This window comes from Hyperoodon ampullatus (assembly GCF_949752795.1).
Source record: "Hyperoodon ampullatus genome assembly, chromosome: 3".
Classification (NCBI taxonomy): Eukaryota; Metazoa; Chordata; class Mammalia; order Artiodactyla; family Ziphiidae; genus Hyperoodon; species Hyperoodon ampullatus.
The window spans coordinates 94,392,046-94,413,332 of NC_136916.1; the positions used below are offsets into that span (position 1 = coordinate 94,392,046).

General features: G+C 41.2%; 1 protein-coding gene across 1 annotated transcript in view; it reads right to left on the bottom strand.

The window, feature by feature from the left end:
- Window positions 1–6,961, bottom strand: part of STARD9 (StAR related lipid transfer domain containing 9) — a gene marked incomplete at both ends in the record, with an annotated part of 128,769 nt that extends 121,808 nt beyond the window's left edge. The window contains 3 exons of the mRNA XM_079700800.1: window positions 586–702; window positions 2,490–2,559; window positions 6,915–6,961. Of these exons, the coding sequence (XP_079556926.1) occupies window positions 586–702; window positions 2,490–2,559; window positions 6,915–6,961 (234 nt within the window). The remainder of the gene's footprint in view (window positions 1–585; window positions 703–2,489; window positions 2,560–6,914) is intronic.
- Between the last annotated feature and the right edge of the window lie 14,326 nt (window positions 6,962–21,287).

The following is a 21,287-nucleotide window of genomic DNA, read 5'->3' on the forward strand; positions in this document are numbered from 1 at the left end:
AGACCCACCTGGCCAGACCTGCTGCCTCAGAAACTTATGGGAGAGCTAATCAGCAGGAAGGGTGACCTACAGCACCAGCCAGTAAAGGCTTGGCTCATCCTCTCAACCCTCAGCAAGATGAACAGAATTCACCTCTTACATACATTGCAGGCTGGCAGACTAGCTGTCCAGCCCTTTACACTCAGCCTAGGAGCACAAGCCTAAGACTCAAAGAAGATACCAGTCTCTACGACTCATGGGCCCTTCTGCTGCATACAATACAAGGTCAAGTTTGAGGTGAGCCCATTCACCTACCACAGGAGCAGAACACTGCCTGAACTACCTCGTACCAACCTGAATCAGACGGAGGTCCAAGCCTAAATGGACACGAGTCAATTTCCGTGCCCTCAACAAGCAGTCCTTTCTTATCTCCTTTGCTCTTTCTGCAACTGATGCCTCTCACTACCACTTCCCAGATCAAAACATCATTAGTTTCTGACCAAACTACCATAAGTAAGAAATAGCCAGGGCCCAGATTCCATGTTAATTTCCCAATAACTATCCAATTATAAAGACCTGGGGAGAGTGAAGGAAAAATGACATTACCACATCCTGAGATGCATACTGAGGGTCCTCTGGGTTGACTGACCAGTAGCAGTAATCAAAGCCAAATGCCACAACCTTCTCCCAGGAGTCGCCAAAGCCACTGGGTCGACCGTCCACCTAAAATCAAACATAGGATCCAGTGTCTTCTCTACTATAATATCAGAATCTGGCCAGTAGCACTTGATTCCTCTCTGCTGTAGCTAGAGATACCTGGACTGATCATGAGAACCTTTATCATATCTACCTGAAAAATAAAAAGTAACCTTTGTCTTCATCTTGTTAGGTACAATGAAGCCCCAGAGAATTAAATGCCTGTCTATCATACTATCACACATCAACCCACATATGAACCAGCCCTATGAGGCATAAGACAGCTTGGGAGAAAAAGCCTTTCCTTCTCTGGGCCTCTTCTTCTTACTACCATTTCTTCTCTAAGCATTCCTGTAGAACATACTGGTAGTACATGAGTAATTCAGTCCCTGGGCCTGACAGGCTCTATCAACCTAGGGCAAACACAGAGGTCCTTGGGGTATCCACCCCCAGTGAATGAGAAAGCATGTTGGACAGAAGAGTTAGGACCACTCCAACTGCCCAAGGTAGATGAGGGCAGAGCCAGAGCTTGGAACTGTACTGACCTCCAGGTACTGGGGAGAACGGCATTATTCACAGAAATGCCTATCTTACTATTTAAAATTTAGACTCTGGACAGGGAGAAACAATCCCTTGAACTAGGTACCATAAGCCACAACAGAATGAGGCTGCCAGAATGACTAAGAGATTCTTAGTGGATAACTGGCCTCAGGGAAGTAAGCAGTCAGCGAGGTGTGCAGGGGGCAGATTAGAGTTTGATCTTGGCCAGAATTTATTCTTAAGAACCAAAAATATGGGCTCTCAGAACAAAGTAGCTGAAGTGATTAGGCAACAGAGACATAAATAAGAGACAGCAGAGAATGAAAGGTCTTTTGTCCCCGGGGAGCTCCTGTTGAAAGTCTGGCCGGCTTCTCTTTCAGCAGAGAGCTACTGACAAAAGGAAACAGATCCCATCAGAGGAGTAACACAAGAGTGGGCATGGCTGGGGGCCCTGGGATCCAGATAACCCTCATCCTGCAAGTCATCTTCCTCAGCTCTTAGGAATGCTGAGTACCACCTGCAAGCTGACCACAGCAACAGTCACATGGCCGGCTGCCCTGTCCCTCTCCACTGCTCAAGGGCCATTTGTTCTTTAAAAAAAATCCCTTCCACTTCTGCTGGCCTGGGAAATGGAGGAATGTGATGGAGGAAATTAGCCCTAGGAAGGGGTGAAGGGTAGGGGAGGAAGTTGCCAGTATTTGTCCAATCGTGACTCAAAGATCAGTCAGATCTGTAAAAGAGAATTTGTAGCAAGACTCGGGCTAGTGACCGACTCTCTTCTGAGATCTAAAGTCTCTTACTTTGCCTTCACTATGGCCAAAAAAAGAGCCCTGCATTAGCAGATGCATACTAAAAGCCCTGGTAATGCTTCTAGATGAAGTGATATCCCATAAGAAACTTGAGCCGAAGTCTAATTGGTGGTCGGGTGAGTTAAATATATGCGTGGATTGTCCCCAGCATGATTTAAGCTGGCCACAGCCCCCATAACACTCCTAGTGTTTGCTTTCAGAACTACTGACCAGTTTCCAAAACAGCTGTACCCCATTTGATAGAACTTGGGCTGCAGCAGCCACATCCCTGGAACTTCTTTCCTGCTGTATTTTTATAGTTGCTTTGTGGTTGCTCAAAGCTCTTCCCACAATCCCCCTTACATGCCCTTCCCTCTCCCAATCCCCCTCTCTAAACACATTCACATACCCACCTTCACCCGCAGAAGCCCTGTAATAATACTAGCTCCTCAGTGGAAAGAAAAAGGAAAACAATTTCAGGCTTACCTTTAAATTCCTGATTTTTGCCACTTTGCCATCAACTTCCACAATAATTCTTGCCCCTTCTTTGGTCTCCCTAGAAACAAAACACAACCTATATGAGAAGAAATATTGCTTCTTTAAGTTAATCAAGAAAAGAGGCACTTCCTTGGTGGCACAGTGGTTAAGAAGCCACCTGCCAATGCAGGGGACACGGGTTTGCGCCCTGGTCTGGGAAGATCCCACATGCCGCGGAGCAACTAAGCCCGTGGGCCACAACTACTGAGCCCGTGTGCCACAACTACTGAAGCCCGCACGCCTAGAGCCTGTGCTCTGCAACAAGAGAAGCCACCGCAATGAGAAGCCTGCGCACCACGACGAAGAGTAGCCCCCGCTTGCCGCAGCTAGAGAAAGCCCACACATAGCAACGAAGACCCAATGCAGCCAAAAATAAATAAATAAATTTATTTTAAAGAAAAGAGCAGCTGAGAACAGTGCTATTGGGACAAAGTGTTTCCCTACTGCTGTCTCCATAACTGGGGTGTCCGTCTCCATAAATGGCTATCAGCATCATATCAAGCAGTCCCCTAGTTGGCACGCTTCCCTGGATTATTAGAATTTGGCTTGGGAACAGTGAAGAGTCACCGTTGTTGGGCACCCTCTATGTGCCAGGCACTGTATTAAGTAGAGTATGTACTATACTTCATCTTACGCAATCCTCTTAACACAACCTCCTGACATAGCTTCCTAACATATCTTCATTTTTTCAGAATGAAGACTACGGCTGAGAGAAATCATGTAACTTGTCCAAGGTCACACAGCTAGCAGTGGCAGAGCTGAAATTTCAACCCAGATCTGTCTAACCACAAAGCCATATGACTTAGAAATCAAGCTTGGAAACCATGGAGAATATCCTCCACTCAGCACACAGCATGGCATCACTTCTCATTTTCTCTGATATTCTGAGCACAGAAAATAACGAAAAAGGTTTGGAGTCCTCTCTGTTGAGACCTGAGAACATGCTTCCCAAATCCTTTCCTTATGTCTTCCTAAATCAGAATGAGAGCCAAGATCCTTAAGAATCTTCCTAAACTGCAGTTCTGTAGTAACACTGCTAACAACTATCCAACCCCTAAATTCACTTTAAGGGGCTTAATCCATATGATCCATATACCTTAAGGCCAAAATGAATGGAATACACTCCTTTCTAGATATGAAATCCTTTTTCACAACATAAAGAACTTTAGCTAAAGTGCTTAAGGTCAGAATGTTAATAGATGAGAGTTAACTCACTGGCACTTTTTCTACTACAAAGAAAGTTATCAATTAAATTACTCCTGGTCTGAGACCTGAAAGTTGAGCAAATATATTCAGTCTCATTTTTATCTTTCCTCAGGGTTTCCAGGATGTGACCTTGAGGATCTGGGGGCTGGGGGATGGCAAGGTGCGCACAGTGAGACAGGGGTCTTTACACTTAAGATTATTTTTTTAAACCTGTCAGTGTGTTTGGGATAAAGTCCTGGATAAAAAATTTCCCTCTCCCAGATGATGACATTTCTGTTACTTAAATTTCCTCAAGGCCCTGATGCTCTTTCTTTCACATTTTATACAAGACTGTACTTAAGGCAGCAGGGATATTCTTTGTCCCCCAGGATCATAAAACTACACTTCCTGCCCCCAGCCCTCAGCTCTTCTAAAGAAAATCTTTCATCTTTGGTGTTAAGATAATTTTTTTTCCTTTCTGCATTTAAAAGTAGGTTTTATTCTCCCTCCACTCACTATAAAATACACAGGTTATAGTAAATTTGGACAATAAAGAAAATAAGGGGGGAAATATGCAATAACGTTTGCAAATCTATTTATTTTTTTAAAGTAAGCCCTTTTTTGACGATTTATCTAGGACTTTTTAGCATAAAGCGGCCAAAAGAAAAAAGTGTCTTGAAGTTGACCTCTTGACAGAAAGATATGACACTAAAGGTGGGTGAGATGCTGCCCCTCCCCTGCCTGGACCACTGCCATTGGTAATCTAGTGATTCCAAAATATTCTAAAACAAAATGAGGACAAATTAAAGTTGAGCAGAAGAGAAAGAAAGGGCACCAACCTCAACTGGGCAGCGGACTGCACAGAGCTCATAGGAAGTCTACTGATGTCTCTGGGTCCTGAATTCTACCAACAGGCATTCATTCGTTAGGGTTAAAGATTTTGCACAGGAATAAATCCTCAGTTACACGTTTACTCCTAGGACAGTGTTTCCCAAAGTGTGGTCCACAGGTTACCTTCATCAGAATTATGGGAGAAGGTGGGGCTAGTTACTTGGAACTCCTGTTAACAACTTGCATTATAACAAGCTTCCCAGGTGGACTGTATGTCTCCTATAATTTGAGAATCACTGCCCTAGAGGAGAAAATAACCAAGCCATTTCCACTGATCTATTCATTTGTAAAACTTAAAAAAAAAAAAAAAGACAGCTAAGAAGAGGGAGGAATAAAAGCAGCTGTTTAAAATTATATAGCTAGCACTTTACTGGATACTTAAAATGAGCCAGGCTCTGTTCTAAGTATTTTTAATATACCCTTTCATTTGATCTTCACACAAAAAAAAAACCCATTAAAGTAGTTACACTATTTCACAGATTTAAAAAGAAGAGCACAGAAAGGGAATATAGTGCATGAAAAGTAACTTTTGCCAGGGCAGTGGCTAGTGTTCCAGAGCCTACAGTATTGGCAGAAGGAAACATGTTCTCTCACTGATGGATGATTTGGGACAAACAAGGGCCAGCATCTTATAATGAGACATGATTTTCTGATTATGGGAAACAACTGTGAGGTAGAAGGGAGGGCACCAAAGCCATTTCCCATATTATCATTTTACTGATGGTCTATTCTAGCCCTACTGAGCAAACAGGCTTCTGAAAAAGAAGTCCAACTTTTCTGTTATCTCAGGAAGGAGCGGCTTGGTCTGGTGAAAGGAATCTCGGCTCTTACCTACTTTTAGATCTTAAACAAGACCATTTTCTCATCTGGAAAAATTAAGAATGGAAGCTTGACCTCTAAGATTTCTTTCCAAGTACCACATAAGATCCAATGACTTTGTTAACTGAGTCTGTGCCTCCCAAATAGTTCCAATATGTGCCTTCAGGTCCCAAACCACATTCTGCCAGCTTTATCTCCTACTACTCATCTCCCTCCACACACCCTCTCCTCAAACAACTGAAACTTTTCTGTTTCCTAACAGCCTAAGTCCTTCGCTCTCAGTGTTCTCACACAGAGTGCTCTTTACACCTTCTCCACCTGTCAGCAGACTCTAGCAGCTCTTTCAAAAGCATTTGGGTTCAAGCACCAACCCTTCTGTGAAGCCTTCCCTGACTTTCCAAACCTATGAGTGGAAAATCAGTAAGAAGGGAAAGAAATTATGCGGCTGGACCCTGGATGCCTCAACAGCTGAGAAGTGCAGGATCAGATTCACGCACGAGGAAATGGGCACTGACTACGTTGAGGGAAGGGGTTAAAACGACTTCCCCTTCTTGCCAGTTCTGCTGTCGAGCACCGAATGAAACCACCATCTCTCTGAGCCTCCGTTTCCCTCTGATACCTTACAATGTGCTTTCCTCCACATCTTCACAGAGAAACCCATGTGCACTCAGGCACGCACACAATTCTGCCCCATTCCTCACAGGTACTCCAGAGCCACGAAGGAGAGACAGGAGACCGCCCGATCCCTCTCCCCCTTTCCCAGCCCTTCTCGGTGTACCCAGGGAGAAAGGCCCACACCATGCATCAAGAAAGAGAAAAACAAATACCGTATGCTAACACATATATATGGGGGGGAAAAAAAGGTTCTGAAGAACCTAGGGGCAGGACAGGAATAAAGACGCAGACGTAGAGAATGGACTTGACGCGGGGAGGGGGAAGGGTAAGCTGGGACGAAGTGAGAGTGGCAGGGACATATATACACTACCAAACATAAAATAGATAGCTAGTGGGAAGCAGCCACATAGCACAGGGAGATCAGCTCGGTGCTTTGTGACCACCTAGAGGGGTGGGATAGGGAGGGTGGGAGGGAGGTGCAAGAGGGAGGGGATATGGGGATAAGTATACACATAGCTGATTCACTTTGTTATAAAGCAGAAACTGACACACTATTGTAAACCAATTATACTCCAAAAAAGACTGGAGCCGCGGCCCCTCAAAACTCCTGCTGGCAGGACTCCAGGGACACAGGGTAGGCCACCCTGAGGCCATCCACTAACCGCTACCCGCCAGGGCACTAATCGAAAACCCAACCCGAGCGAGGCTTTGTCCCGCCAGGCTTTTACAGTTTCCGGACGCTGGACCCTTGAGCCACTTTGTGTCTGATTTCTCCGCGCCAGAATCACTGGAGGGAGAGGCGAGAACCTCGCCCTCCTCTCAGCTCATTTGACGCCTCAGGCGCCCCCTCCCGCCCAGACTCACCTCTTGCTGAGGGGCCGGACTCTCACGGCCACCCGCACGTTGGCCATCCCTCGGGCCAAGGCTCAAGTCCCGCAGGTCTGCCCAGCTGCAGCATCCCCAATGCCAGCCCCAAGCCAAGCCCCAGCCCAGCCCAGCCCCGCCCCGCCCCGCCTACCCCACGCGCCTCACGGGACAACCCCGCCCATATGCGGGCGGATGCCCGGCCGCAGCGGTGCCTGCCAAACCTCAGCCAATCCTGAGCTCGGTGGACTGGAGGACGCCCGGGCCGCCCCGCCTCGCTCCTCCCACGCGCCTCACGGGACGGCCCCGCCCACGAGGGCGCAGGCTGCCCGACCAGGGAGGTGCCTGCGGAGCCTGGACCAATCCTGTCGGGGGCGGGAGGGCGCGGATCCTGGCTGGTTGGGGCCGGCTCCCGCCTACTGGGAACTAGCTTTTGTTCTCCCACCGTGCGACAGTGGTATAAAGTCGAGTAAATCCGTTAAGTTTAGTTAGTTTACAGACAGACTACAAAAACAGTTTACAAAGTAATTTGCTAAATACTTTTATTCGCTGCGTTCGCCTGAGCTGTCAATTCTGTGGTTAAATTTTAGGAGCAGAAATGAAATGGGGAACACCGATGTTTTTGCAGTTCCCTGCAAAGGGCATCGCCTTTCTTTGAAGAGGCACGGGAGATGAAGGAGTTTAGAGGGCTCGCTGGCGAGCTTCTCTTGATCGTGCTGGAAGCTCACAGCCACCCTGACAGAGTTCTTGATCGTGGCGGGAAGACTATCGGACCGAGTTAGTTCATTAATTCATCCAAGAAATAGCTACTTGGGGTGTGCTCAGAGCAGGGGGCCTGAAGAAATGGCTCGTGTGTTTACAACACACCCTACAGGAATCTGGGTTCATTGTGAGAAGGGGCACAAAGCTTGTGGCCTTCCTATGAGCAAATACCCAACACGTGTTCCCCTGCACCTCCAAGTGGCTGCTGGACCAGTGCGACAGGGCTCAGTATTGGAAGGAAAGCTACGGTATTTAGTAGGGGAGTTTGCTACCTAGAGCCTGTCCGGTCCACGCATGGGTGGGCCATGAGTAGTCTTACAGACATAAAGGCTTTGAACCTTTTCAAGGAAAAAAAAAAAGATTCCAACTATATGCCATTCTGTAAAAGGCAAAACTATGTAGACAACAAAAAGATCAGGGTTTCCCTGGTGGCGCAGTGGTTGAGAGTCCGCCTGCCGATGCAGGGGACACGGGTTCGTCCCCGGTCCGGGAAGATCCCACATGCCGCGGAGTGGCTGGGCCCGTGAGCCATGGCCGCTGAGCCTGTGCGTCCGGAGCCTGTGCTCCGCAACGGGAGAGGCCACAACAGTGAGAGGCCCGCGTACCGGAAAAAAAAAAAAAAAAGATCAATGGTTGCCAGGAGTTTGGGGGGAGAGGAGAGATGAATACGCAGAGTTCAGAAGTTTTTTATAAGCAGTGAAAATACTTTGTATGACATTATAATGATTTTATGTCACCATACTTTTGTCCAAACCTGTAGAACGTGCAACAATATTCATTTCATTAAAGTGAACCCTAAGATGAACTGGGGACTTTGGTGATTATAATGTGTCAGTGAAATTCATCCTTTGTTTAAAAAAAAAAAAAAAAGAACATTCACGGTAGATGTTTTTGGCAAAACTTTTGTTTCACTTTTATATATGTATACATATTATATATGTGTGTGTGTTTGTTGGATTGTGATGTAAAATGTACCTTTTAGATCAAAAAAGTTTGCAGGCCACTGTAGTTATATTGGCAAATAAAAGCACAAATTAATCTAAAAAAAAAATAGCTACTGAGTACCTACCAAGAGTCAAGGGCTGTTCTAAGGCCCTGAGGATACAGTCCCAGCCTTCATGGGAATTAGAATCCACAGGGAAGGGAAGAGAGAATAAATACATAAATATATAATATGTCGAAATGTGCTAAATGCAATTTTTTGGAAAAAGAACGGTGAGGAGATTCAGTAATGATCTCTGTGTGTATGTAGGGGGAAAGGTGCTACTTTGTATAGGATCTTCAGGAAAGGCATCATTTTTTTTTTTTTTTTTTTTTTGTGGTATGCGGGCCTCTCACTGTTGTGGCCTCTCCCGTTGCGGAGCACAGGCTCCGGACGCGCAGGCTCAGCAGCCATGGCTCACGGGCCCAGCCGCTCCGCGGCATATGGGATCCTCCCAGACCGGGGCACGAACCCGTATCCCCTGCATCGGCAGGCGGACTCTCAACCACTGCGCCACCAGGGAGGCCCAGGAAAGGCATCATTGATAAGGTGACATGACAAGGTTTGAATGAACTGTGGGGCAGGGAGTGACTTGCAGGTATTCATTTATGTATTTAACAAATATTTCCTAAGTAATCACCTATTATGACCAGGGACATAGCAGTGAAGAAAACAGGCAAACCTCTGACCTCATGCAGCTTGGTGAGAGAAACTTATAATAAGTAAGACAAATTAATTAAAATGTATATCAGATTAGCTAAGGAGTGAAAAATAAAGCAGGAAAGGGGATGGGAAGTGAGTAAAGGAGAGTGTTGAAACTGTAGATAATATGCCCAGGGAAGACCTCCTTGAGAATGTGACACTTGAGAAAAATCTGAAGGTTGTAAAAGAGTCATGCTGTTCTGTAAAAGGGCAATTTCAGACACAGGGAACAGGCCAGTGTAAAGGCACTGAACTTGGAGAAAGCCTGGAATGTTAGAGGAACAAAAGGAAAGCCAGTGGAGGTAGCATAGAATGATGGGGGGGAGAGTCATAGAGGTAGCATGGGACCATGGTAAAGCCTTTGGATTTTATTCTAGGTGAGCTGGAAAGCCATTGGAAAGTGTTAAGGAGAAAAGTAAAATCATATGTTGTACATATTTTAAATGATTACTCTGGCCACTGTTTTGAGATTATTCTGAGGAGTGGGGAAGGATGGAAGCCCAAGAGGGATCAGTCAGGAGGCTATTTTAGTATCCCAGGGGCAGTAATAGAGTCACGGTGAGCCTTTGATTTGTGTGTCAGGCATGTTCCAACAGTAGTTTACCTATCCAGTCTCCTCTCTCATCTATTTGAAAGGACCCACCCCTAGACTATTGGGACAGCTGGTTTACAATTCAAATTTGCCTGGAACCCTAGGCTTCTGAATGGCTTCTCTACTCACTGTGCTTTGCAGTGGAAAAAATGGCTGTATTAGGGAAAACAGTATGAAAGTTCCTCAAATAATTAAAAATAGAGCTACCTATGATCCAGCAATCTCACTTCTGGGTATATATACAAAGGAAATGAAATCACTATCCCAAAAATATATCTGCATCCCCATGTTCACTGCAGCATTATTTACGATTAGCCAAGATGTGGAAACAAACAACCTAAGTGTCCATCGAAGGATGAATGGAAAATTTTATATACACACACATATATATATACATACATCTCAAATTGTATGTGTGTGTATATATATATATATATATACATATATATACACATACAGTGGAATATTACTCATCCTTTAAAAAAAGAAGGAAATCCTGCTGTCTATGATAACATAGATGGGCATTATGCTAAGTTAAATAATTCAGACAGAAATATCCTGTATGATCTCACTTGTATAAGTATCTAAAAAAGACAAACTCATAGAAACAGAGAGTAGATTGGTGGTGGCCAGGGCTGGGGTTGGGGAAAATGAGATGTTGGTCAAAGGGTACAAACTTCCAGATGTAAGATAAATAAGTTCTGGGGATCTAATGTGCAGCAGGGTGACAATAGTTAACAATGCTGTATTGTACACTCGAAAATTGCCAAGAGAATAAATCTTAAGTGTCTCACCACCACTACCATCACCAAAAAAAATGGTAATTATGTGAGGTGAAGGATATATTAACCAATATTAATGTTTCACAATATATACATGTATGAAATAATCATGTATAATTTACACTTCCACAATGTTATATGTTAATTATATCTCAATAAAGCTGGGGGGTGGATGGAAAGTATTGCTGCATTAATATATTTCTATCTTGGGAATTCCCTGGCAGTCCAGTGATTAGGACTCCGTGCTTTCACCCTGGTCAGGGAACTAAGATCCTGCAAGCCACGTGGTGCAGCCAAATATATATATATATATTTCTATATTCAGGTTGGAGAAGTCAGCATAACAATATTCTGTATTTTTAGTTATATCACTCATAAGTATTTCAATGTGTCTTTGAAAGATGAGGACTACCTTTTTAACATAACCATAATACCATTATCACAACCAAAGACATTAGTTTCTTAACACCATCAAATACTCAGCATTCAAATTTCCCTGATTTTCTCATAAGTTTTTTTAACAGTCTCTTTGTTTGAATCAGGATCCAAATACAGTTTGATTGATATGTCTTTTTTTTTTTTTTTTTGCGGTATGCGGGCCTCTCACTGTTGTGGCCACTCCCGTTGCAGAGCACAGGCTCCGGACGCGCAGGCTCAGCGGCCATGGCTCACGGGCCCAGCCGCTCCGCGGCATGTGGGATCTTCCCAGACCGGGGCACGAACCCGTATCCCCTGCATCGGCAGGCGGACTCTCAACCACTGCGCCACCAGGGAAGCCCTGATATGTCTTTTAATCTTTTATTCAGTAGCTTCCTTGTCCCTCTCCTTTTTCCCTGCTGGCATTTATTTGTTTAAGAAACCAGGCAGTTTTCCGGTAAATTTCCCACAGACCAGTTCTGCAAATTAATCCCTATGGTGATATTTAAATGTTTTTCTGTCCTCTGTATTTTCTGTAACTTGGTAGTTCAATCTAGAGCCTTGATCAAATCAGTTGGCACCTATCTTTCTTTTTGTGTTATTTGTAGTCACTAATGAGCATCCTCTGAGTTAATTAGATCATCACTTCATTATGAGCTTAAAGGTTCTGGACCCAATTTCCAACGTGGGGCTGGGGGGCGGTCCCCACAAGACCAAGCAATTCTCAACACCAGCTGGGTGTCCTACAATTCCCAACACCAGCTGGGTGTCCTACAATTCAATTCTGACACTATCTACTCAGAGACAGCGTCAGATTCCACAGGTTGAGTTCAGTCCCACAAGATTGCTCTCCACTTCTAACCTCAATCGTAAGCCCATGGTTGTTACCTCTTCTTCTGACCCACCAGCTATAGACTAGAGATTCTGACTGTCTCTTGCCTGGGCACAATTAATTTGCTAGAGCAGACTTGAGATCCTAGTCGAAAATCCAGGTTGTTACTTGTACTGATACTTCTGACCTTACTGGCTATAAAATCAGGGGTTCCCACAACCTCCTTCTTGGGTTTGGCTTATTTGCTAGAGCAGTTCACAGAACTCAGGAAACCCATTTACTCACGAGATTACCAGCTTGCTACAGAGGCTATTAAAGGATATAAATCCACAGCTAGTTGAAGAGATACATGAGGCAAGGTTCTGAACAAAAGAGTTTCTGTCCTTGTGGAGTTTGGGGCCCTGCACGTGACACATAGAAGTGTTCTGGTCCCCCAACCTGGAAGCTCTCTGAACATCATCCTTTTGGGGTTTTATGAAGGCTTCATTACATAGGCATGGATGATTAAATCATAGGCCATTGCTGATTGTTTAAACCTCCAGCCCCAGGAGGATTGTTTAAACCTCGAGGATTGGAACTAAAAGTTCCAATCCTCTAATTATATGGTAGCTTCTCCTGGCAACCAGGCCCCATCCCTCAGTGGGGTCAAAAAGTCACCTCATTAACATAACAAGATACACCTTTACCAGACTCATCATTTAGGAAATCCCAAGGGTTTTAGGAGCTCTGTGCCAAAAGTGAGACAAAGACCAAATATATATTTCTTACTATAAGTCACAATATCACAAGGTTGCAAAGTGATAAACTCCAATTTTATCCTTTTTCATTTATGTGTTGACATACTTATAAAGAGCAACTTTTCTTCATCAACTGAGGGACAGGTAGCATAGTAAAGGCAGGATAAATGCTTGTTTCAATGACTAGTTTTCAAAATAAGTTGGTTCCCTAGCACTTTCCAAAGGTGGATAATGAGCTGTTGTTTTTTTTAACATTATTATAAATTCATGAATTTAAGCATATTTTGTTTGCTTCAGCCTACTGCAGTTACTATTTTTTTTTTTTTTTAATTTGTATGCGCCGGGTCTTAGTTGCGGCATGCAGGATCTAGTTCCCTAACCAGGGATGAACCTGGACCCCCTGCATGGGAGCGTGGAGTCTTAACCACTGGACCACCAGGGAAGTCCCTGCAGTTACTATTCTTGATAGCCAAAATCATCCCAACTTTGGCCAGTGGGAACCTCACTGACTTTTGACTCACCTTCAGTAATCTTTGCTAGCTTCCTTTATTTCTGACGTGATAAGAAGTTCCAGGTGCCTCTTGAACATGTTCCAAGTGTGCTATCAGCCTTTTCTTCAAGGATTTCTGGTTCCTTTTAGGTCTCTATTTTATTTTTTTTAATTAAAAATATTTAAATTGAGGTATAATTGACATATAACATTATATTTGTTTGTGTTAGGCCACAAAATAAGTCTTAATAAATTTAAGAGGATTGAAATCATATCAAGCATCTTTTCTGACCATAATAGTATGACACTAGAAACCAATTACGAGAAGAAAACTGGAAAATTCACAAATATGTGGTGAGTAAACAACATGCTACCGAATAACCAATGGGTCAAAGAAGAAATCAAAGGAAAAATTTTTAAATATGTGAGACAAACAAAAATAATAAACATAACAAAATTTATGAGATGCAGCAAAAACAGTTTTAAGAGGGAAGTTCATAAATGCCTACCTTAAGAAACAAGAAATATCTCAAATAAATGTCCTACATTTACACCTGAAGGACTAGAAAAAAATTTTCCAAAATTAGTAGAAGGAAGGAAATAACAAAGATCAGAGCAGAAATAAGTAAAATGGAAACTAAAAAGACAACAGAAAAAAAATCAGTGAAACTAAGAGCTGGTTCTTTATCAAGATTTTTTGAGTCGACAAACTATTAGCTAGACTTACCAAGAAAACAAGAGAGAGGACTCAAATAAATAAAATCTGAAATGAAAGAGAAGACATTACAACTGATACTACAGAAATACAAAGGATCATAAGAGATTGCTATGAACAATTATATGCCAACAAATTTGACAACCTAGAAGAAATGGATAAATTTCTAGAAACACACAACCTATCAAAACTGAATTATGAAGAAATAGAAAATCTGAACAGACTGATTACCAGTAAGGAGACTAAATCAATAATCAAAAACCTCCCAACAAACAAAAGTCCAGGACCAGACAGCTTCCCTGGTGAATTCTATCAAACATTCAAAAAAGAATTAATACCAATCCTTCTCAAATTCTTCCAAAAAATAAGAGGGAACACTCCCAAACTCATTTTACAAGGTCAGCATTACCCTGAGGACACCACTAGAAAAGAATATTACAGACCAAATTCCTGATTAACATAGATGCAATATAGTAGCAAGGCTATTTCCACAATACATTAAGAGGATCATACACCATGATCACGAGATTTATTCCAGTAATGCAAGGATGGTTCAACATCTTCAAATCAATCAATCTGACACACCACATTAACAAAAGGAAGGATAAAAATTATATGATTATCTCAATAGATGCAGAAAATCATGTGACAAAATTCAACATCCTTTCATGATGAAAACTCTCAACAAATTAGGTATAGAATGAATGTGCCTCAATATAATAAAGGCCATTTATGACAAGCCCACAAGTAACATCATAATCATACTCAAAGGTGAAAAGCTGAAAGCTTTTCCTCTAAGATCAGGAACAAGACAAGGATGCCCACTCTCACTACTTTTATTCAACATAGTATTGGAAGTCCTAGCCAGAGCAATTAGGCAAGAAAAATAAATAAAAGGCATCCAAATTGGAAAGGAAGAAGTAAAACTGTCACTAATTGCAGAAGACATGATATTATATAAAGAAAACCCTAAAGACTCCACCAAAAAACCTCTTAGAACTCATAAAAGAATTCACTAAAGTTGCAGGATACAAAATCTTGCATTTCTATACACAAATAACAAACTATTAGAAGACAAAATTATTTTAAATTCCATTTACAATTGCATCAAAAAGAATAAAATACCTAGGAATAAATTTAACCAAGGATGTGAAAGACCTATACACTGAATACTACATTAATAAAAGAAATTGAAGAAGACAAATAAATGGAAAAATGTTCCATACTCATGGATTGGAAGACTTAATGTTGTTAAAATAACCATACTACCCAAAGCAATCCACAGATTCAATGCACTCCCTATCAAAATTCCAAAGGCATTTTCACAAAAATAGAAAAAAAATTTCTAAAATTTGTATGGAATCACAAAAGACCCTGAATAGTCAAAGAAATCTTGAGAACAACAAAGTTGGAGACATCATACTCCCTGATTTCAAGCTATATTACAAGGCTATAGTAATCAAAACAGTATGGTATTGGCATAAAAACAGACACATAGATCAACAGAACAGAATAGAGAATATATGAAAACAGAGCCAAGAATATACAATGGTAAAAGGACAGTCTCTTCAATAAATGGTGTTGGAAAAACTGGGTGGCCACATGCAAAAGAATGAAACTGGACCATTATCTTATACCATACACAAGAGTTAACTCAAAAAGACATGAACATAAGACCTGAAATCATAAAACCCATAATAACATAGGCGTTAAGCTCCTTGACCTGAGTCTTTTTTTTTAAATAAATTTATTTATTTATTTTTGGCCTTGTTGGGTCTTCGTTGCTGCGTGCAGTCTTTCTCTAGTTGCGGTGAGCGAAGTCTACTCTTCATTGCTGTGCGCAGGCTTCTCATTGAGGTGGCTTCTCTTGTTGCGGAGCACAGGATCTAGGTGCACAGGCTTCCGTAGTTGTGGCATGTGGGCTCAGTAGTTCTGGCTCGCAGGCTCTAGAGCGCAGGCTCCTTAGTTGTGGCGTATGGGTTTTGTTGCTCCGCAGCATGTGGGATCTTCCCAGACCAGGGCTCGAACCCTTGTCCCCTGCCTTGGCAGGCAGATTCTTAACCACTGTGCCACCAGGGAAGTCCTTGACCTAAGTCTTGGTGATGATTTTTTAAATCTGATGCTGAAATCAAAAACAACAAAAGCAAAAATAAACAAGTGGGACTACATCAAACTAAAGCTTTTGCACAGCTAAGGAAACCATCAAAGAAGTGAAAAAGCAAACTAGAGAATGGGAGAAGATATTTGCAAATCATGTATCTGATAAGGGGTTAATATCCAAAATATATAAAAAACTCATACAACTCAATAGACCAAAAAAAAAACCACCCCAAAAACCAAAAAACAAATTCAATTAAAAAGTGGAGTTTTTAAATTAAAAATGAACAGACATTTTCCTTAAGAAGACATACAAGTGGCTGACAGGTACATGACAGATGGCCAACAGGTACATGAGAAGCTGCTCAACATCACCATCATCAGGGAAATACAAATCAAAGCCACAATGAGATTATCAGCTCACACCTGTTAGAATAGTTATTATAAAAAAAGCAAGCTACAACAAGTGTTTGCAAGGATGTGAAGAAAAGGGAACCTTTGTGCACTGTTGGTAGCATTGTAAATTGGTGCAACCACTATAGAAAACAGTATGGAGGTTTCTCAAAAATTAAAAATAGAACTACCATAGGATCCAGCAATTCCACTTCTGGGTATTTATCCAAAGAAAACAAAACCACTAACTCGAAAAGGTATATGCACCCCCATGTTCATTGCAGCATTATTTACAATAGCCAAGATATGGAAACAACCTAAGTGTCCATTGATGGATGAATGGATAAACAAGATATGTTACACACACACACACACACACACACACACAGTGAAACATTACTTAGTAAAAAAAAGAATGAAATCTTGCCATTTGCAACAACATGGATGGACCTCAAGGGCATTACGCTAAATGAAATAAAACAGAGAAAGACAAATACTCTATGATCTCACTTGAGTGTGAAATCTAAAACAAAACCAAAAATAAACAAAAAAATCAAGCTCAAAATTAAGAAAATAAATAAATAAAAATTTAAACTTAAAAAAAAGAAAGAAAAAAATCAAGCCCATAGATACAGAGAACAGACTGGCTGTTGCCAGAGGTGAGGGGTGGGGGGTGGGAGAAATGGGTGAAGGTGGTCAAAAGGTGCAAACTTCCAGTTATAAAATAGTCAAGCCAGGACTGCCCTGGTGGTCCAGTGGTAAAGAATCTGCCTTACAATGCAGGGGATGCAGGTTCAATCCCCGGTCAGGGAACTAAGATCCCACATGCTGCAGGGCAACTAAGCCCGCACGCCACAAGTACTGAGCTTGTGCACCTCAACTAGAGAGACTGTGTGCCACAAACTACAGAGCTCACGTGCTCTGGAGCCTGCGTGCCACAACTAGAGAAGAGAAACCCACACGCCACAACTAGAGAGAAGCCCGCGCGCCGCAACGAAAGATCCCGCACGCCTCGACAAAGATACCGCGTGCCTCAACTAAGACCCAACGCAGCCAAAAATAAATAAAATAATATAAATAAATAAATATTTTTAAAAAATAAATTAAATAAACAAATCATGTGGATGTACTGTACAGCACAATGTGGTTCCTTTTAGTATGAATTGCTTTTCAGAGACTATAATCTTGGTGCTTGTTGCTATTTTGTTTGTCATTGATTTAAGGTCTTTTTTCCATTTGGATAGTTCTATTTATTTATTTATTTATTTATTTTTAAATGAAGTATAGTTGCTGTATACATACTTTTAATTCAAATTCAGGACCACAGAGTTTTTAGTCTCATTGAAACCTTACATCTATAAATACTGTCTCCCAAAGGAGAACAGACTTGTGGTTGCCAAGGGGCAGGAGAGGAGGGAGAGGGATGGACTGGGAGTTTGGGGTTAGTAGATGCAAACTATTACATATAGAATGGACAAACAACAAGGTCCTACTCTATAGCACAGGAAACTATATCCAATCTCCTGGGATAAACCATAATAGAAAAGAATATAAAATATTCTTTTCCATTATGTATATATAAAATATATGTGTATATCTGAGTCATTTTGCTGTACAGCAGAAATTAGTACAACACTATAAATCAACTATACTTCAATAAAATAAAAAAGTTTCAAAAAAAGAGTATAAATACTGTCTTCCATAACATATACTGCTACCCTAACTACATCAACATAATTAGTCATTTGCTTTACCCCATGGTATACTCACAGTCTCTGAGTAATAATGATAATAATAATACCATCAATAAGAAGCATACTGAAAACGGTTTATTTTTTTGGAGTTTTTTTGTTCATAGGGAATATCTCACTAGGAATATTCAGTCAAATTTACTGAATTTTAAAGTCATTTGAAATAATTCCTCTCAGTTTGATTAGGCCACCAACTTGATATATAGTCAAATGTTTCATTTTTCTATCAATGTTAGGAATCCTTTAATTTTGTTTTATAATTATATATTTACCTGGTTCCAAAGTCAAATTTACAAAACGAGATCTATTCAGAAGTTTAACTTCTTACCCTATTCCCTCTACCCTGTTGACTCTCTCCCCCATAGGTAACCATGATTTTTAGTTTTGTATATATATATATATTTTTTTTAATCTCCCCCCTTTCTTACATAAGCAGTAACATATCATACATACAATTCTGACTTTGTTTTTTTTGTTTGTTTTTTTGGTTGCACTGCGCAGCTTGTGGAATCTTAGTTCCCTGACCAGGGATTGAACCCAGGCCACAGCAGTGAAAGCGCCGAGTCCTAACCACTGACAGCCAGGGAAGTCCTGATTCTGACTTTGTTTTATACTTTACAGTGGATCCTGTAGATCACTCCCTGTCAGCAAATACAGATACACCTCATTCCCTTTTACAACCGCACAGTGCTCTACAATGTGGATGTCCATGGCTTATATTATCAGTCCCTTATTAACTGCAAATTTGGTTGTTTCCAGTCTTTTGCTATCGGAAATATTCCTGGTATGAATAGCCATGTGCATACATATTTTCTTATTTTTGCCAGTATATCTTTGCGATAGTTCCTATAAATAGAATTGCTGAGTCCAAAAGGAAATGCTTATGCAGTTAAGCTAAATATTCCCCAATTCTCCTCTGTAGGGGCCATATGACTGATTTTTGCATTCCCATCAGCAATGCTAAGCATGCTTGTATTTCCACAGCCTCATCAACAGAGTATCTCGACAAACTTTTGAATTTATGCCCACCAGATAGGTGAGAAATGATAACTCAGAAGTTTTCATCTGAATTTCCTCTGTTGTAAGTGAAGTTACACTGTTCTGTGGTTTAACCAAGCTAGCTCTCTGCCTCTTGACTCCTTAGAGTGACCTCACCATGATTTACATGGTAAAATTTCAGGGAATCCAGAAAGGTCTCTTTAACTAAGTTCCACCATATCTAACTCATATTTTTGGAACTTATTGCCTGAAGGAATAAAAGGAATAGCTTAGAAAGGGAGTTACCAAAGCCATCTTTGTTTTGCTTATAACTAACAGCAGTGACTTTCAATTATTGTGTACTAGGAGCTGATTGTTTTTTATGCATTATCTCATTTAATTTTCCCAAGAATCCATGAAGTAGGTACTGTTATCATCTCATTTAGAGATGAGGAAAGTGAGACTGATATTAAATAAGTTAGAAAGAACATAGGGCTAGTAAATGGTGGAACGTGGATTCAAAACCAGGTATAATTCTAAAGCCTTTGCTATTACTCTCCATATTGTAGTAGCTAAAGACAAGCCCTGTCTCTAAATCTCCTGAAGTTGGGGGTGGAGATGGAGAGAGGAATATAAGATTAAGATGAGCTTGGGGAGATAAGGCAGTTCAGATTACTGATATCCTATTCCATGATTCCCACCTACCGTCAGGTATTCTACAGAAAGCTTTCCATCCAGCAAAGTTTTTCAAATAAATCTTCATTGACCAAGGTAAATTTTTACGTCCCACAAAAGCTAAGACTCAGAAAAGAAAATGTAAGTTACAGAAAATTTTATTAGCATCTACTGATCAAAAATAAGTATATGGGACTTCCCTGGTGGTCCAGTGGTAAAGAATCTGCCTTCCAAGGCAGGGGACACGGGTTCGATTCCTGGTCAGGGAACTAAGATCTCACATGCCGCAGGGCAACTGAGCCTGTGTGCCACAACTACTGAGCCTACACACCTCAAATAGAGAGCCCGTGTGCCGCAAACTATAGAGCCCACACGCCACAACTAGCAAAAAAAAAAAAAAAACCCGCATCCCACAACTAGAGAGAGGCCTGTGCGCTGCAAGGAAAGATCCCGTATGCCTCAGCAAAGATCCCACATGCCACAACTAAGACCTGACAGACAAAAAAAAAAAAAAAAAAGAAAAAGTATATGTTGCCCTCTAGAGGTAAATTGATTTTTGATAAGGAAGCATATTCAGAGTTTGTGTAGGGTCTCCTTGAAAATGTCATCTCACAACAACCTTCAGGAAATGAATGACTTTTCACTTTTACCAGCCTTCCCCATTAAGAAAATAAAGTGATTCAAAGTCTCAAGTAAGATATTTGACTCCTATTTTTTTACCCTAAATTCTGGTAGAGCAACATCAGAGGTCTATAGTCTCCCAGGAAAAGTTCATAAACTGCTAATGGGACTCCTGTTCCTACCACATCCTAATGTAAATTTTTCCTACAAATATTTATGAGGTATTTCCAAAAGGAGAAGAGAAAATATAACTTGGAAATGGTGAAAAAGGAAAAAGAAAAGGCAAAATTAAAAGAACTCTAGAACATGATCTGCTTATCTTGAACTATACTAATTTAAAGTAAACTCAATTACATGAGTAGATTCCCCAAATTGTAGAATAAATCTCTTACATAAATTCATTTTACATCTCAGAAAATTCCACAATACATTGATTAGTTTTATTAATATCTCAACTCTATAGTTTGCATGTCAAGAAACCCTTTGGGTTTTCCTATTCCTCAGACTATTTTCCTAACCTTATGGAGGTTTGAGAGGATAACACGGGTCAGGCTGGCAGAGTCACAGATCAAAGCAAGGAATAAAATAAGAAAAATGCTGGAAAAACCAGGTAGAATCTCAATTCCTTCAGAAGAGTCTTCATAAAGTGGCATCATTATTATGTTGGAAGTGAATTCACAAATCTCACACAACTTCTGGTGTTAAATAGAAAGACATTCAGAGTTATTTTTGTTTGTTTTTATTATCCACATATCTAGAAGCTGAGGAAAAAAAAAACTGATGCACACTTATTGACTCTAGCACAGACTAAATTAGCTTTTCTCTTTGTAGTAGACCTCAGTCTCAA